The sequence below is a fragment of the Protopterus annectens genome, chromosome 6.part1 (genome assembly GCF_019279795.1).
Source record: "Protopterus annectens isolate FY-2018-M chromosome 6.part1, PAN1.0, whole genome shotgun sequence".
NCBI classification, from domain to species: domain Eukaryota; kingdom Metazoa; phylum Chordata; order Ceratodontiformes; family Protopteridae; genus Protopterus; species Protopterus annectens.
The window spans coordinates 416,236,298-416,252,510 of NC_056738.1; the positions used below are offsets into that span (position 1 = coordinate 416,236,298).

The 16,213-nt window shown below is 31.8% G+C and overlaps 1 protein-coding gene across 1 annotated transcript in view; it reads right to left on the reverse strand.

Moving 5' to 3' along the window:
- The window catches only part of LOC122805605 (solute carrier family 22 member 6-A-like), a 335,119-nt gene extending 319,165 nt beyond the window's left edge, over positions 1–15,954 (reverse strand). Inside the window, exon 1 of the mRNA XM_044075845.1 lies at positions 14,762–15,954. Within this exon, the coding sequence (XP_043931780.1) occupies positions 14,762–15,163 (402 nt within the window). The 5' untranslated portion in view covers positions 15,164–15,954. The remainder of the gene's footprint in view (positions 1–14,761) is intronic.
- Between the last annotated feature and the right edge of the window lie 259 nt (positions 15,955–16,213).

Below are 16,213 nucleotides of genomic sequence, written 5' to 3' on the forward strand. Positions count from 1 at the left end.
TAATTTTAATAGTGAGACAACTAATTTTTTGGATATTTCTTTGTGTAAGGATGCATTTAATCAGTGTTATAGAACTTTAATATATCGTAAACCTTTTTATAGTAATTCCTTTTTGCATTTTGCAAGTAACCACCCATATTTTCAAAAAAGAGGTGTAGTGAAGGGCCAACTAGTTAGAGCGTCAAGAATGTGCTCTCATGACAATGATTTCATTAAAGAATGTAATGTTTTATTCAACATGTTTAATAATCGTGGCTACCCTACATCATTGGTTAATGGTCTAATCCAAGAAATTACTGTTAAAAGATCAAAAAATCTGTTGGGTCCGATTTTTATTACTAATAATAGAGCCATGGTATATGAAGGTAAGGATGATTCTATATCAAGTATTTACAGTGATGGGTCGGTAATAAACATGAATAGAAATGTAACTAATAGGTATTTAACTAGTTTTTTAACACAATTCAATGACATTTCACATGAAATTAGAGCAATATTGAATTCGAACTGGGGCCTTATTACACAGGATTCAATTTTAAACAGAATCCTTGTTAATAGACCTTTGGTAGCGTATAGAAATGGTCCAAATATTAAGAGACTATTTGAGACATCACACCAAAAGTCCAGGAATATTAAAGGCATGTTTAAATGTGGGAGATGCAAATACTGTAAATATATTTTAACAGGCCCTTCATTTTTTATTAATGGATACGAGTATTTTGTGCAGGACAAATATAATTGTGAAAGCCAAGGCATAGTATACTTGGCAAAATGCAAATTGTGCCCAGTTTTTTACTTAGGGAAAACAGAGCGACAACTCAAACAGCGTATATATGAACATGTCTATGCAATTTCTAAGAATATTCAGGTCAATGCATTAGCAATACATATTAATGAGCATAATACGCATAGTTTTCAGTTTGTAGTAGTCCAAAGTGTTCCTAAGAATGCAAGAGGTGGACCATGGCACCTCAAATTAGAGGAACAAGAATTGTTGTGGCAACTACGTACAAATGCATATGTTTTCCCTGGTATTAACGATATGTGTTCTATAAAATGTATACTTAGATTAAAAGCTCTAGAAAGATAATTTTATTAGATAAGGTGGTTATCAAGTTCACACAACAACATTTAACATAGGATATTTATCTTATATATATTCATTTTTGGTTTTTGCAAACATTAACTTTCTTGTAACTTGAAATGAGATAATTTTTACATTTTAAAATTATTCATATGTGTATTTGTATATTTTTTTATATATACACATATATTAGTAGGATATATAACTGCACTTGTATGAATTTTAGAAGATATCTTACATCTTGTCTTTTTAACAAAAGTCTGGGTAGGTTAATTATATAATTAATTATTTAATAAGATAATTGATGGTTCTTTTTTCTATTTAAGCAAGCTATGTTTTTGATTCATTTGTCTGAAGAAGTGAACGTATTGAAGGTGTATGAAAGCGCTAACAATAAACTGCTGAATTTGTGTTCGTGACTCATGGATTTCTTTCTTTCCTTTGTGGTCTACAGTTTTCGGTTCCTTTGGTTTTTTTGTACATAGTATGGTTTTAGAATTATTGATGCAAATACGAGCAAGCAATATTTGATGCCTAGAGGCGTGAGTAGGAGTTAAGTGCAGATGCACATGCAGGTGCCACTTAGATGTAATTAGTTAAAGCTGAAATTATAGCTTTAGTAAGTGTAATATTTTTGTAAAAAATAAAACGAAAGCAATTGGAAAGTGTAAGGGGTAGAAATATTGTGTGGAACTTGGGTGCAATAAAAGGCACTGGTGTTGTTCCTTATGCAAAAAAAGAATATATAGCAGTTTTAGATCTCATAATAGAAAAACAGGAGGATTACCTGTGATATATATTTGTTTTAAAGGAAAGTAAATCAGGATTATCATTATTTATTTATATACTGGCAGTAAAGAGAGGAAGGAGTCATTTGAAATCATCAAACTGTACATTATGGTTAATACAAATATTGTCAGGACAGCAGATTTGGAGATCTAATGATATTAAAAAATGAAGACAAATAATAAATATTGGAGAAATAAAAATAAGAAAAGAAAGATAGCTGCACAGAGGGAATAATATGAAAACAGAAATAGATTATATTGTTTTCTCTGATATTAAGAGAATTAATAAGGAGTAATCAATGTAACATTTTCTCATAATATATAAAATTGATGAGAGTAAAAATAATACAGAATACGTGGAGACATGCGTGAATGGGCATACCTTCGTTGAAGGTTGTGCGTCAGAGCTGGCAACTCAGTACGTAAAAATCTACTGCCAATCATTAGCGGACCGGAGTTTCACTGTGGCGACCCCTAACTGGGAAAAGCCGAAAGATACAACAACAACATTAGGACAGGAAAAGGTATAAAAGAGTTAAATAATCAAATAAGGGAACATTTGAAGAAATGGTAAATGATTTATGGAAGCATCATTTAAATATTACATTCATCAATAAAAATTGGACTAGATGGAATAATATACATAAAAAGTTAGAAAAGAATATAAGAAAATTGAAAGACAATGTTAAAGGAATAAAATAAGAGAATACGATAAGATAAAGGAAAACATATGGAGCTTAATGGAAGCTAATAATGAAGAATATCCTGCTTCCCTCTTCTCTTTGCATCTCTTTCACACTTCTTTTCCTTTCAACTCTTCTTCCCTCTGCATGCCTCTCTCACCATTTCTCTGTCTTTCCCCATGGTATCCTTTCTTGCAACTATTCTCACTTACCTCTTCTAATGTTTTGATACATCCCAATATAATGATATGGAGCTATCCCTGTAGCATAAGGTATCTCAGTTATTATGGCTACACCTTATTCATAAAGAAAAAAACAACTGCCATAGAAAATAACAAGTTTAAGATCCAAAAAGATGAATTTATTCACTCTAGCACCTTTTCAACAAAGCCTTTAAGAAGTACATCAAAACTAAGCCCTTATCCATCCATCCATGTTTTAACACGGTTAACTGCTTCTTGAAGTAAACATTGTAGCATATTCTTGCATCCATACATGTGTGTGTGTGTGTGGGTGTGTGGGTGTGTGTGTGTGTGTGTGTGTGTGTGTGTGTGTGTGTGTGTGTGTGTGTGTGTGTGTGTGTGTGTGTTTTGTTTGCATACCCTTGTATCTGAAAATGTGCTTTGTTCATTTCTTATGTTATCCGATAAACCTAGTCTGTGCATGCAAGTGGTCCATTGAGATCACTGCATTCCCCCAGTAAACTAGTATAAATAAATAAATAAAAATAAACAAATAAATAGACCCAAACATAATAAATATGAGTGCAAAAAGTGAACTGTAAATATAAAACAAAAAAATATATATCAAATATCAGTATCAAGAGAAGAAAAAGCAAGATATTTCACCATTACTTGAAAAAATTAAAAAGACAAAAATATGGGTTATTTTTTCCGGTGGATGAAGACTTGAGCTTCAGTTGCCCAAGGTTTAACCCACTGACAGAGTTCATCTATAAGAAGTCACTTTTGCTGAGTTCTGCTGGTAGTGACACCTTTTTTTGGAGGACTTTCCTCCTCCTTTGAGTTGGTACAGCTATGGTGTTGGTATATATTAATTCATTGGGGGCGCAGGACTTAAAAAACTATTTTGTTCACATTTTTTTTTTTTTGTGAATGCACTTTGAGGATTCCAGCTCTCAATGCATTCTGTATTGTCCAATCATAATGGAAACCAATACTTGATAATAAAACAAGTGAAATCAATAGGAGGTTGTTTAGTAATTATGAAGCAAGAATAAATTATAAAGAAGTAATTACTTTTTTTGAAATAACACACTAGGAAAATAGGAAAAAAGAAGATAATATGGGAATGTGATGAATTTACTGAGGAAGAAAATTAAACTTTAAAGAAAGATATAAGTTTTGAAAAACAGAAAAATTTTACATTAATGAAATATTTTTTCCTGGATAAGATGGATTAGAGTTTATGTTTAAGATTAATTAGATGATAGAGGCAATAAAAATAGCTGAAAGATTACTTAAATGCATATGTCTAAAATAAATAAGGACAAAAAGGTTTTGGAAAATAGTTTAAAAACTCAGGAATTTATTTTAATAATAAAAGGACTTAAATTTTAGGAGTAGTTTTGGGAGATATGAAAGAACAATAGAGAGAAAAGATTAAATATGTACAAGATATGTGTAGGTTATGGAGAACATCTAATCTAAGTTTCAGGGAGAAGACATATTCACTAATTAGTTAAGTATTAGAAAAATTAGGATATTTGTGTTCAATCATGAAGTGTAAAGAATTCAAAAAATGAATTTTGCAATGGGTGTTCTTTATGGAGTACAAATGAGGGTTATATTTGAAAAAACCCTTATTTTTCTAGCTTTATCAATTGTCTATAAAATTTTAACAGGAAAGATATATATGAAAAAGTAAACATAGTGGTGAGAATAGTAGAAAAGTACAGAGGATTGCAGCAAGAAGTTCAAGAAAAATAAGAAAAATGGGAAGAATAAGGAAAGGCATTGAGAAAGATTTTTTTGAATGAAAGTTAGACATTAATGAAATTGAAAGTAAAAGAAAAATATGGTATGGAAAAATTATGGAAAAGTTATTTTATATACACCATTGAGAAGAGTTAGGTAAAGAATGCAATAAAGAACAGGAAAATGGATTTAACCAAAAAAAGAACTCAAAATTCAATTTGGAGTTTGCTGATCTAGAAATTGCCAGTGAAAGGAGAAATTAAACATAAGGCAATTAAATATAGGAAATGCTTAGTATGTAATAAAATTGAAACTAAGGAGTGTATTTTCTTAGAGTGTTTTAGAGTAAAATGATTATGGGAAATATTAAATAAGCAAAATAGATGGGAATGGTTAAAATAAATTGACATGGAAACATTATATAAAGAGTATATAAATAAGAAGAGATGACAGGAAATCTAAATTATGTGTGACTGTAACATATCAAATGTGGCAAGCAAGAACAAAAGGCATTTTATTTTCAAATTATGGGATGAAATTGATATTTGCAGGAAAATAATATTTTGGTTGTGGCAAAAAGGATAGAGAGGATGGATTGTAAGATTCATTGTATCTTTGTTTATGAGACAAGAAGTTCATATTAGAAAAAAGTATATATATATATATATATATATATATATATATATATATATATATATATATATATATATATATATATATATATATATATATATATATTTAAAAATGTATTTATAGATTTTCAGTTTGAAGTGTATTGTTTTTAAATATATTATTTAATTGAATTTGATTTTATGTATCAAGAAAAAAAAGTTTTCAATACGTAGCATGAGATCTTTTAAATCCACCTGAGCTACTACTAACTCAAGTAACTGGGACATTGATTTAACCTCTCATTCAAAGGATGACACATGCAGGATTGCAGTATAACCCTAATGTTGCTCTATAGTGCTATGAGTCCAATCACCTGGATTGGGAATGACATTATCTGTCATGTAAGCTTATTTGAGTACAGTTAATCTGATAAACAGTAGCAGACAAAATGTTTCACCAGAATATAGTATGCCAACAAACATAGCTTTGTAAAATAAACACAGTACTAAAACTGGGTTCAACTAATAAAGTGATAAACAATAAACACACAAGCCTAGTTCAGCTACTAAGACTAATACGTATTAAACCAATGAATTAGTAACAGCAATATAGATGATTTAAGATTAAGACTAAAATCAATAACAACAGTGCAACTAGGCCAAGGTAAAGAAGGTAGTGAAATTAATGCACTTTACAACCAAAAGTAGAGGTTGCCTTAAATGTTGCACACAAGGCCCTTGAGCTGTTTACCTGATAGGATGCACACTGTTTTGCAGTGCAGTGCAAAGTTGAGTGAGTCTCCATACAGAAGTTATTAAGCCCATGCCCCTTGAAAAGCTGAACAAACTAAAACAAATGCTGTAATCCTTCACTGCAAACCCAAGCTCATGTAGCTGCCACATGGCAGCCTCTACTCTTACCTCAAGCTTGTACACTGCTGACTCATTTCTAGGAAACTGAAGTTTTTCAGTATATCAAATAAGTAATAACCAATAGTCTAAAGAGATTTGTGAATTTCTTCTACTTATCTGTTGCCTCCTGCTGATTTTTCTGACTTGCATATTAGAGCTGTAATTGTGGATCTAAAGCATCTCTCTGATGTGTAATGTATGGCTTAACATTCATTCATTCATTCATTTATACATTTGTTTTCTGATAAGTGTCTTCATCTTTTGAAATATTCAGAGGGATGCTGGAGCCAATACTGGCAGCCAGTGGGTAGAACACAGCAATAGTATTCTGGACAGGACACAAGCACACACACTTTATAAGAGTGTGTGTGTGTGTGTGTGTGCATGTGTGTGTGTGTGTGTGTGTGTGTGTGTGTGTGTGTGTGTGTGTGTGTGTGTGTGTGTATAGAGTGCATGCATCATGAAATGATATTGTATCCCATCCAGGAATTTTTCCTGTCTGATGTTTGCTGACTGCCAAGATAATAGTCCATCATACTGAACTCAAAAAATGCAGATATGAAGATAAATGAATGTCTACTATCGCAGTTGGATTTTTTTGCCACTGCACTGCAAACTATATGTTATATTCCTCCTACTGCTTTACCTTACATTTACAGAAACAAAAAATATATATTCTTCCCAATCTGCAGTAAAAAAAACATTGTGTTTTATTAGCTTTACTATTTTGCTAGAAAAATGGTTATTGATTTAATTTTGCAATCTTAGTTACACTTTTTTAAAACCTACAGTTGTATGACATACAACTTAGAAAAAATAGTTCAGTCAATAATGTTTTAGCTATTCCATAGCTAACCACTGTATAGTATGAGCCATGAGTATTTATCATTATATGCTGAATTATTTCCATAGTTAGCAATTGCATAAGAATATGATATTCATTTTTAACTAGAAGGTTTATTAAGAATAAAATTAAATACTTAAATGAAGTCTAAACTTATCAAATTAGTCTGATTTCAGTACATCAATTTGCTGATTCAGAGGTTGAAGCAGTTAAACACTAGGAGTCATGGCCTCTCCTAACACTGTGTTACTAGTGCTGACTATGTGATGATTGATTTTATTCATGGACACTTAATTATAAGGTTTATCCTTTCTACCCTAATGCTAATCCTGTTCATTACATCTGTGACTTCCTTGTCAAATCTAGTTTTTAGTTCATTTCTATTTGATTATAGAAGGTTAAGCTTAAGCTGTGTACAGTATTACTGTATTATATATTAATATCATTTTGAATTTTCAATAGAGTAGTAAAGGCTTACTGATACAAGTAAATACTTATTCTCTGATTATATTAAAGGAGAGAGTCACAGTTCCTAAGTCAGTGAAGTAATGTATTCTACAGTACAATAGCCATATAAGTGAAGGAGATTATATCATCAGACATCAACAACTAAAAGTTGTGAACCTCAAAACAGCAAGCAAAACTGAGCAACTATACAAAACATGGCCATCAAAAACCATGAACACTAAAGACACCAAAATCTACCCAAGCGCACCCTTAGCACAATAAACAAAAATTAATAGTATAAGTAACAAATGCAAGAATTTATGCAAGAGAGAAGTCCAACAACCTTACATATATCAACTCCATCACTGCATAAACTTGTAAAAGGGAGGAATCTTTACTTCCATCTTCAGTATAAGATTAAGTGATATAATAGATAAATTAATAAAGATCAAGCAGGATTTATAGTTAATAGATTAATGTATTATAATATAAAAAAGTAGTAACTATCTTAGATTTAGCAAAGGGAATGAATAAGAAATTGGTCATAATTACCTTAGATATTAAGAAAGTTTTTGGTTTTCTAGACTGGAGCTATTGTTTAATTTTTTAGAAACATTTGCATTTCCAGAACAATTTATTTCAATTTTAAAAACCTGCATAGAGAAAGCATATGTTAAAACTGAGTCTTTTATTTCTCAAGGATTCATTTTAGACAAAGGCACAAAACAAAGGTGTCCCTTTTCCCCCTCTGCTATTTGCATTAGTTATCAAACCCTTATCCAATAGTATAAGATGCAATGAAAAAAATTATGGATTCTGAATGAACAAGGATTGTCAATCTAAAATACAGCTTTCTGCAGATGATATTGTACTAACTATAGGAGATTTAAATTATTTAATCGAATAAATAGATGAGGAAACTGAAAAGTTTCAAGAAGTATCACTACCATAATTTAAGAATAAAACTGAAACTTTAATGTTAAATCAATTGCTATATAGTAAGTTTAAGGATACATATAAATATAATAAGAAGGAAAATAACTAAAATATTTAGGAATAAAAATCTATCAAGATGTGAGTAAATTATTAATAATAATTTTGAAAAACTAATGGAAACATTACTTATTAAAAAATGGAATGAATGTTTTTTTCTTATGTCAATAGGTTAATACTTATTGAAATAATTATATTACCCAAGCTTTTATACACACACACACACACACACATATATATATAAATATATATATATATATATATATATGTGTGTGTGTGTGCGTGTCCATATGTATGTATATATATATATATATATATATATATATATATATATATATATATATATATATATATATATATTGCTGTCAATAGCTTTAATACCTGACAAAATCTTTTAAATAAAATGTAAAAAATGTTAACTTCATTCTTATGTTATCAGAAAAAGGACAGAATTGCTTATAGAAATCATAAAATTATTAGAATATGGTGGTATTGGCTACCCAGCTGTAGAATCTTATGTTGCTGCAGATTCTCTCTTATACTCTGGATAGACTCAATTTACACTAGTTAACTGAAAATCATTCAGGAGCAGATTATATTAAATTCTTATAAGTTTATCAAATATGGTAAATTAAAAAGGGTCTATATTAGAACATCAAAGTGTCAGGTCTTCAAATGTTCTAATATCGACACCTAGTAACCGAAAGTTGAAAATAGCGAATTTTTAGATAATCGAATTCTTTCCTAGTGAAAGAATTCAGTTGTCCGTTATTGTTGCTTTGCTATTTTCAGCTCTGCAGTGGAAAGTTACGGTCGGGTTCAGGTAAGTGTGCGATTGTGTGGATGTGAGGGTTAGGGTGGGATAGGTGAGTTAGGGTTAGTGCGTGGGTCAGGTAAGTGTGCGAATGTTTGGACATGAGGGTTAGGGTGGGATAGGTGAGTTAAGGTTATGGTGCGGGTGAGGTGTGTGTGCGATACTGACAGACCTTAGAGTTAGGGTTTGGGTTAAGGTAAGTGGGTAGATAGTGGTGTATGTACAGTTTAGTGTAGGTTTAGATGTAAGATTTTAGGTGTATGTGTGTGGATTGCTGTGTGTTTGGTGTGTTTGTGTTGTGTGTATGTGTTTTGGAACAGCAATTTTTTTCCCAAGGAAAAAATTTGATGTTCTAAATTTTCGGTCTTATCGGTTTTCGGTTACTAGCTGTTGATATTAGAACATTCGAAGACCTGAAACTTCGATGTTCTAATATAGACCCAATTAAAAATATGTAACAATCCTTTCATTTGGTTAATAAAGATTACCTTAGAAGGACATTAATTTCAATCTTTTGACTCTGCATATATGAAATCAACTCTTAAAACAGTTAAGAAATATGATTTAAAACTCCATTAATATCAAAATAGAAGTTTTTGTGCTTTTCCATTGCACATACAGCTAGATTTAAGGAACTCAGAGCAATATTAAAATGAATTTACTAAAAAGGAATGCATTAGTAGTATGGTCTGATTGCTTTGAAAAAAGAGAAGTTAAGTCGCCAGAGTATTTAATGACAGATTATAAGTTGGATGAATCCATTAACCAGTTAATATTATCCATCAGTAAGAAATTAAATGAATTTGTAAATAATGTGAGTGAAGAACAGAACACTGTTCCCCCATTATATGAATACATGAATGCTATCACTGAAGGTAAATTGACCTACAAAGGAAGCTTGTCCAAAGTTATACAAGTTAATTATAAATAATAATAAATTTTGATACAGAACTCTGAAACCTTTTAGTCGCCAGAGTATTTAATGATAGATTATAAGTTGGATGAATCCATTAACCAGTTAATATTATCCATCAGTAAGAAATTAAATAAATTTGTAAATAATGTGAGTGAAGAACAGAACAGTGTTCCCCCATTATATGAATACATGAATGCTATCACTGAAGGTTAATTGACCTACAAAGGAAGCTTGTCCAAAGTTATATAAGTTAATTATAAATAATAATAAATTTTGATACAGAACTCTGAAACCTTTTAGATAGCAATGGATCGAGTGATTCAATAGATGGTAAGAATAAAACTTTGTTACTTAAATCAGTTAGTCAAACGTATTTAAGTTTATACATGAAAGTTTTGTTTAATATGGAAATATATACAAAGAATGTTTATTGTTCCCTATAAAATTTTTAAGTTTAGTAAAATTACTTCTTCAGATTGTTGGAGATGTAGTAAAGATATAAAAGCTGACTGGACACATCTTTATGGCTTGGGAAATATTTTAAATGTATAGTGGGGAGAGATACATATGTTTTAAGGGGATATAGTCTGATAATTGTTCTTTAACTAGATCACTAATAGTATTTGTAAAAGCCAAGCAGCAAAAAACACTTTGGAGTCTTTTTGGAGTTGCTAGAAAAGTTATTACAAAAACATTATAACTCAAACTCAGTTCCTACATTAAAAAATGCAAATTTAACAGCAATATTATGTAAAACTGAAAAGGAAGTGATCAGAATAAGATCTATAAGTCATACCAAGACTTTTAGTGGTTGGGATAGGCTTGAAATGTTGCTATTGAAATACTAAGACTCTTAATGTGCTAATTGTATAAGAGTACCTTGATGATTCATATAGGATATTGAATTTCTTCCTTTCTGTGTATATATTGTAAATATATTAAAGTATTAACATTTTTCTTAAAAGAAAAAAGGGAGAAATCTCCCTGCAGAGTGCACATTGAGAAACCACACAGGCCTTCTCCAGAAAAACATCAGTAAACCTTTTAACACTAACTTATAATGTACACTACATGTCCATAAACCCAACCATGCACAATATTCCACTCACAATACTGTATGACCATAAGTGAGTTGATCAGTTATGTATTCAATATACTGTGCTTTCAGCATTTAGGGTAATACCACAAACATGTGACTTAAATGGCTGTTTGATGTTTTAAGCTGCAAAGGTGAAACCAAACTTTTCTGAAATATCTAAGTAAAACTTTACAATCACTAGTGAGCCTTCTGCTGGGGAAGTCAGGAAGAGGGAGTGTGTTTTAAATATCCAGAGCCCTGGCCAGGCAGACTTAATTACAGCTTATGTATTGCATTTTAAAAGGACACCCATGTAGCTGGTGGTCAGTATAGAACTTATGCAGTACAGGAATAACATGAGATCTGCAAGGAATACCATTCAGTGCCCTGCCTGCAACATTCTGAACCAGCTTAAATTAGCAGAGCACCACCCAAGGTAATTCTTAGTAAAGGAACTTTTGTTCATGAATATACATTTACGAGGTTTGTTTGAAGCTATAGATCTTTGTATAGGCTTTGTTTTACAAAATGTTACAAACTCCCTGCACACACACACACACACACACACACACACACACACACACACACACACACACACACACACACACACACACACAAACTCACACACGTGTATATTTTTCATTGAGATGCAGCAGTTCTCTTCTTGAGTGATTCTTGTCACCCCTGAGATAGCTTAAAAGTATCCTTAATACTCTCCTGATGTCAGTATAATTTCTCTTGATATCATCCATAGAACTACACTCTTGCATTGCCACCTCTCCTTCCTTCCTTCCTTCTACCTATTCTATCTGCTCTATACAGATAAGACTTAAAATAAACAGAGATGCTTTAACAAGCTGCTGCTCAGACTGCAGAAGTTGTGCTTACTTGTAGGACTGGTTTTGCATGCTCATTGTTGACAAAGTGCACGTAGTATTTAGAATTCTTTTCCCTTTATACTATCCCTCCCATATCTATTAATCACTTGATTCTGGTTATGCTACGGGTTCCAGACACAAAACATCAATATATTTGATCTAGTTTTATCACTGCCTACCAAAATGATTCACAAAATATGTGACCAGTACAATTTCAGCAGATGTTTTTACCTTTCCTACTGGATTTTGTAGTTTTCAGTCTATAACTGTTACTTATAAATGCCAACAAATATTTTCACATAGAGAAATATTATAAAGAGACACCCTTCTGGAGTATGGTGACACCCAATGCAATAGTTTAAGAGCAGTTTTTCTAGGGCTGACAGATAGCTCTTGGAGAAAGCTATTTCAGAGCACTGTCATGCCTGAGGTTCATGTTCTCTTGTGGAAGTGTCGTAATATTATTAACAGATTTAGCTGTGATACTGTAGAAGCAAAATGACTCACATAGAAATCCATGGGTTACCCCAATCCTTACATCTCTCACCCTAATCTTAACTGTGTACCTTAACAAAACAGTAAGGCTTCACTAAGGAATTCCCCATAGAATATTCCAGGTAAGGTGCTTCTCAAACCTACAAAATACAAATGCCTCATGAAATGACCCTCACCAACCCTTCATTTAATTTAAATAGCTATCTTAAACCCAAATGTGTTGCAGTTTGCTGTGTTGACATTAATTCTGCAGATCCTTAATTCATCTAACAACATACATGGAAGTACAGTATGTGTAAACAAGTAATACTCAATGCTTCAGTTCCATCTACTATGGAAGATGCTGAATAGTGAAATGATTTTCCCTTATCCTGTCCCGCTGTAATATAGACAGTAACAAGGGTACTACAGTGTAAAGAGGTCAAAAAGGTCAGATGAGGACACAAGTAAATGAAACATAAGCCAAGAATAAAGTAATATTTTAAATGCAACAATACTGACATCATAGAAATTTGAAAAAAAAATGTTAGCTAGAAGCTTAAAGTGAACTGTATTGAAAAGAATATTATAGGTAAATTATTTTGTCTTTAAGGAAAAGCCATATTGATTTTAAAAAAGTTGATTCAAATTGAAAACAATAAAAGTAAAAAAAAAACAAATTCACAGAAAATGAAAGCGATTCCCTAAAATCTGTACCTCATTTGAATTACTGAACTTTTAAAGCAATAATAACATCAGTTCAAAAGGGAGTGTCAGTATTTCATTGAAAATATCATCAGAAATTAGTTAATAAAGAAACTTTTTAGAATTATACTGATTACTAATACAGCAGTTCTTCTCAAAGCATTTATTGCATTCTTAGAATTTGAAAGCGCAAACACTACATTTGCAAAAATGGTCTGTGAAAACATGTATGGATAAAACTTTCATTCCAAGAATATGTTTCTCAGCTACATTTAGTGATACTTCATAAATATTAGTCATTACAAAAATAATTCATCTTTTGAAGTTATACTTGAGAAACCAGCAGTTAGTGGTGTTGTTAAGTAAACTTCCTTACATTTTTCTGAGCCCCAACTCTGCAAGAATCTATTTATTTATTTATTTATTTATTTTTTACATTTAATTATCAAGAAAGTCTGACTGGGTTGGAAACCGTTTTCAGAAGAGGGTCAGAGAGAAAAGAACTATTCAGTACACAGTTGTAATAAATATACATATAAGCATGCCTGTCAACTTGTTACAGCAAGGAATCTGGACAAAGCCATAAATAAAAGTGGGACAAAGACCCGAAAATAGGAATAATTCTTAAATATTGATCTTACAAGCTTAGAAAGTTGATAGGATAACAGGTTTTGCATTAGTGTGAATTTGCTGAAGGGTATGAAGTCTAAAACTCAAATGTCTGTATTATTTCCTTACTTCAGTCTTTAATGATTTGCCACTAATTTGCCAGAAAACCACAATTTTATGAAAAATAGACCAAAAATATTTGGCAAAAATCTGAACGTTCTGCAAAAAACTGTACAGTTGAGAGGTATGCAATGTGATATAAGATGTATAGAGAAAACAGAAAATTATATAATGCTTATTCATAAGGTAAGGAACATAGTGGAATATTGCACAATAGTAGGTGATATTGTAATAGCAATTATAGGAAACATGAATCAGTATATAACATGATATATGCCAATATAGATGGCAGTAGAGCATTTCACATTATGGAAGCATTCAGCAGAGCATGTCACAATAGTAGAATATATCACAATCTAGAAACAATGCAGTATTTTAATTTATCTTTTTTGTTTTTATTTTTAGGGGATGAGGTTTGTAAAGGGGATGTATTCAGCTGAGGCTAAGGGAGATGGTACAGTGACAGGAACTTAACGATAAAGCTATAGCATCTATCTCTAAAAAGCTTTCTGTACAAATCTATGCCTGAAAAGTAGTTTGTAGGTATGAGGCCTTGACAGCTAGATAAGGGCTGCAGAGCAGACTGCCCCCCCCCCAAAAAAAAAAAACTCTTTATTTTCTTTGGCAGGTTAGATTCCAAGCAGTTTAACTTGGTGATTTGGGTCATCATTGAGTTAAACCTCAGGGAATATTAGGTGAAGCTATTATATTCTATATCACAGGTAATATCACAGGTAATTCCTGCCACAGAACTATTTTTCATTTTCTCATTTATTGGTGAAAGAAAACTTAACAAGAATGGCCAACAATCTTTGATTAAACATTAAAGTTAAAAATAATGTATTGTAGAAAATCACACAAAACATACCTCAGAAATTATTGTGGAACTGAACTCTGTCTTGTCATATATCCATCCATCCCTGCAGGGCTCCGTTTCTAATCTGGTCATGTTGTGTTGGGTGCCACTGAGATTCAGGAGATTCCACTGTGGTGATGAGAATCGAACACACTTCTCTTGATTTTGCTTTCTGTCTATTGGTATAAACACGTTCAGTAAATCCTGGGAATTAATAGTTTCACTAAGATTATGGTAGTAGGATCCATTACTGTCCAGAAGTGTCCGACAGTGGTGACGTGGTACAGCTCCACTGAAATTCTGAATAAGGTTGTGACTTGCTAACATGAAAACAGGGATTGATAACATAATAATATGCACAAACTGAAAGCGCCCCATGCTGCCCACCTTTTCCAATAGATCTGCAAAACTCATACTGATAGCTACGCCTGACTAGTTTAGAAACTAAAAGGTTTGCTTAGCATAAATCTTTTGTTGCTGGGTATATACTGTATAGGTTATAATCCCTGACCAACAAACTTATTTTTAAAAGTTATTTTTTTTGATATTAATTAAACGTGTATGCTTTGCTATATTTGTAGTTTCAATATTTACTGGTAACTCTGATAATTAATTATTGTCTAAGAGGTGTTGTTTTGTTTAAAATGCCAAAAATGAGCATTTCCAGTAAGTAGCCTGCTTAAATGAAAACTTTTTAATTGACAATGTTTGTTCCAAAAGTGATAATACAAGCTCTGAGCTACCTGTAACAAAACTGACAATTTTCCAGTTTTATTTTCATTTATAATTGCTAGTTTACAGTATGTCATATCATAGGAAGGCATGCAAGTTGTCTTGATTTTTACAGAATTGAAAGCTTTTCTTTTTCATTTTAGCACTTATATTATACTGTGACAGTCCCCTTGCTAAAAGTCAGTCTCTAGGAAAGTAGAAATAATCCAAGAAGCTTATGCAGGGATCAGCAAAGGATTCCTCAGATTAGTCTGCAGAGCTGAGCTTTAAATTTTAGTCTTGCTAAAAGTATCTCCCTGAATTTAAGTGGAGAATTGCGTAAGAGGTTATCGCTATAATTAGTTAATGTTCAATACCACACAAAACTGGTAATAAAATGACAACATTTGGGATCTAGGTATAAAGGACCGTAGGCAAAAGGGTAAAACAGCTGCAATAAGTTCAAGCCAGGAATTATAAACCAATGACTACAACAGAATCCTGTACACACTGGGAGAGTTTCAGGTTAGACTGAAAGTCTTTGATAATTAATCTATGTACATTTTGCATCACAGTACAGGACAGAAAAACATATCCACATCTCTTTTTCAAAGACATATCATTGTTATAGTACATTTCATTTTCCAGCATAATCTCTTTTCCAAGGATCACAAGTAGAAACTAGGCTGCAATTCCGGTTTAGTTTCTAACTTTTTAATGCTTTTTATCTTCCTCTTCCTTGAGTCCCTTTAT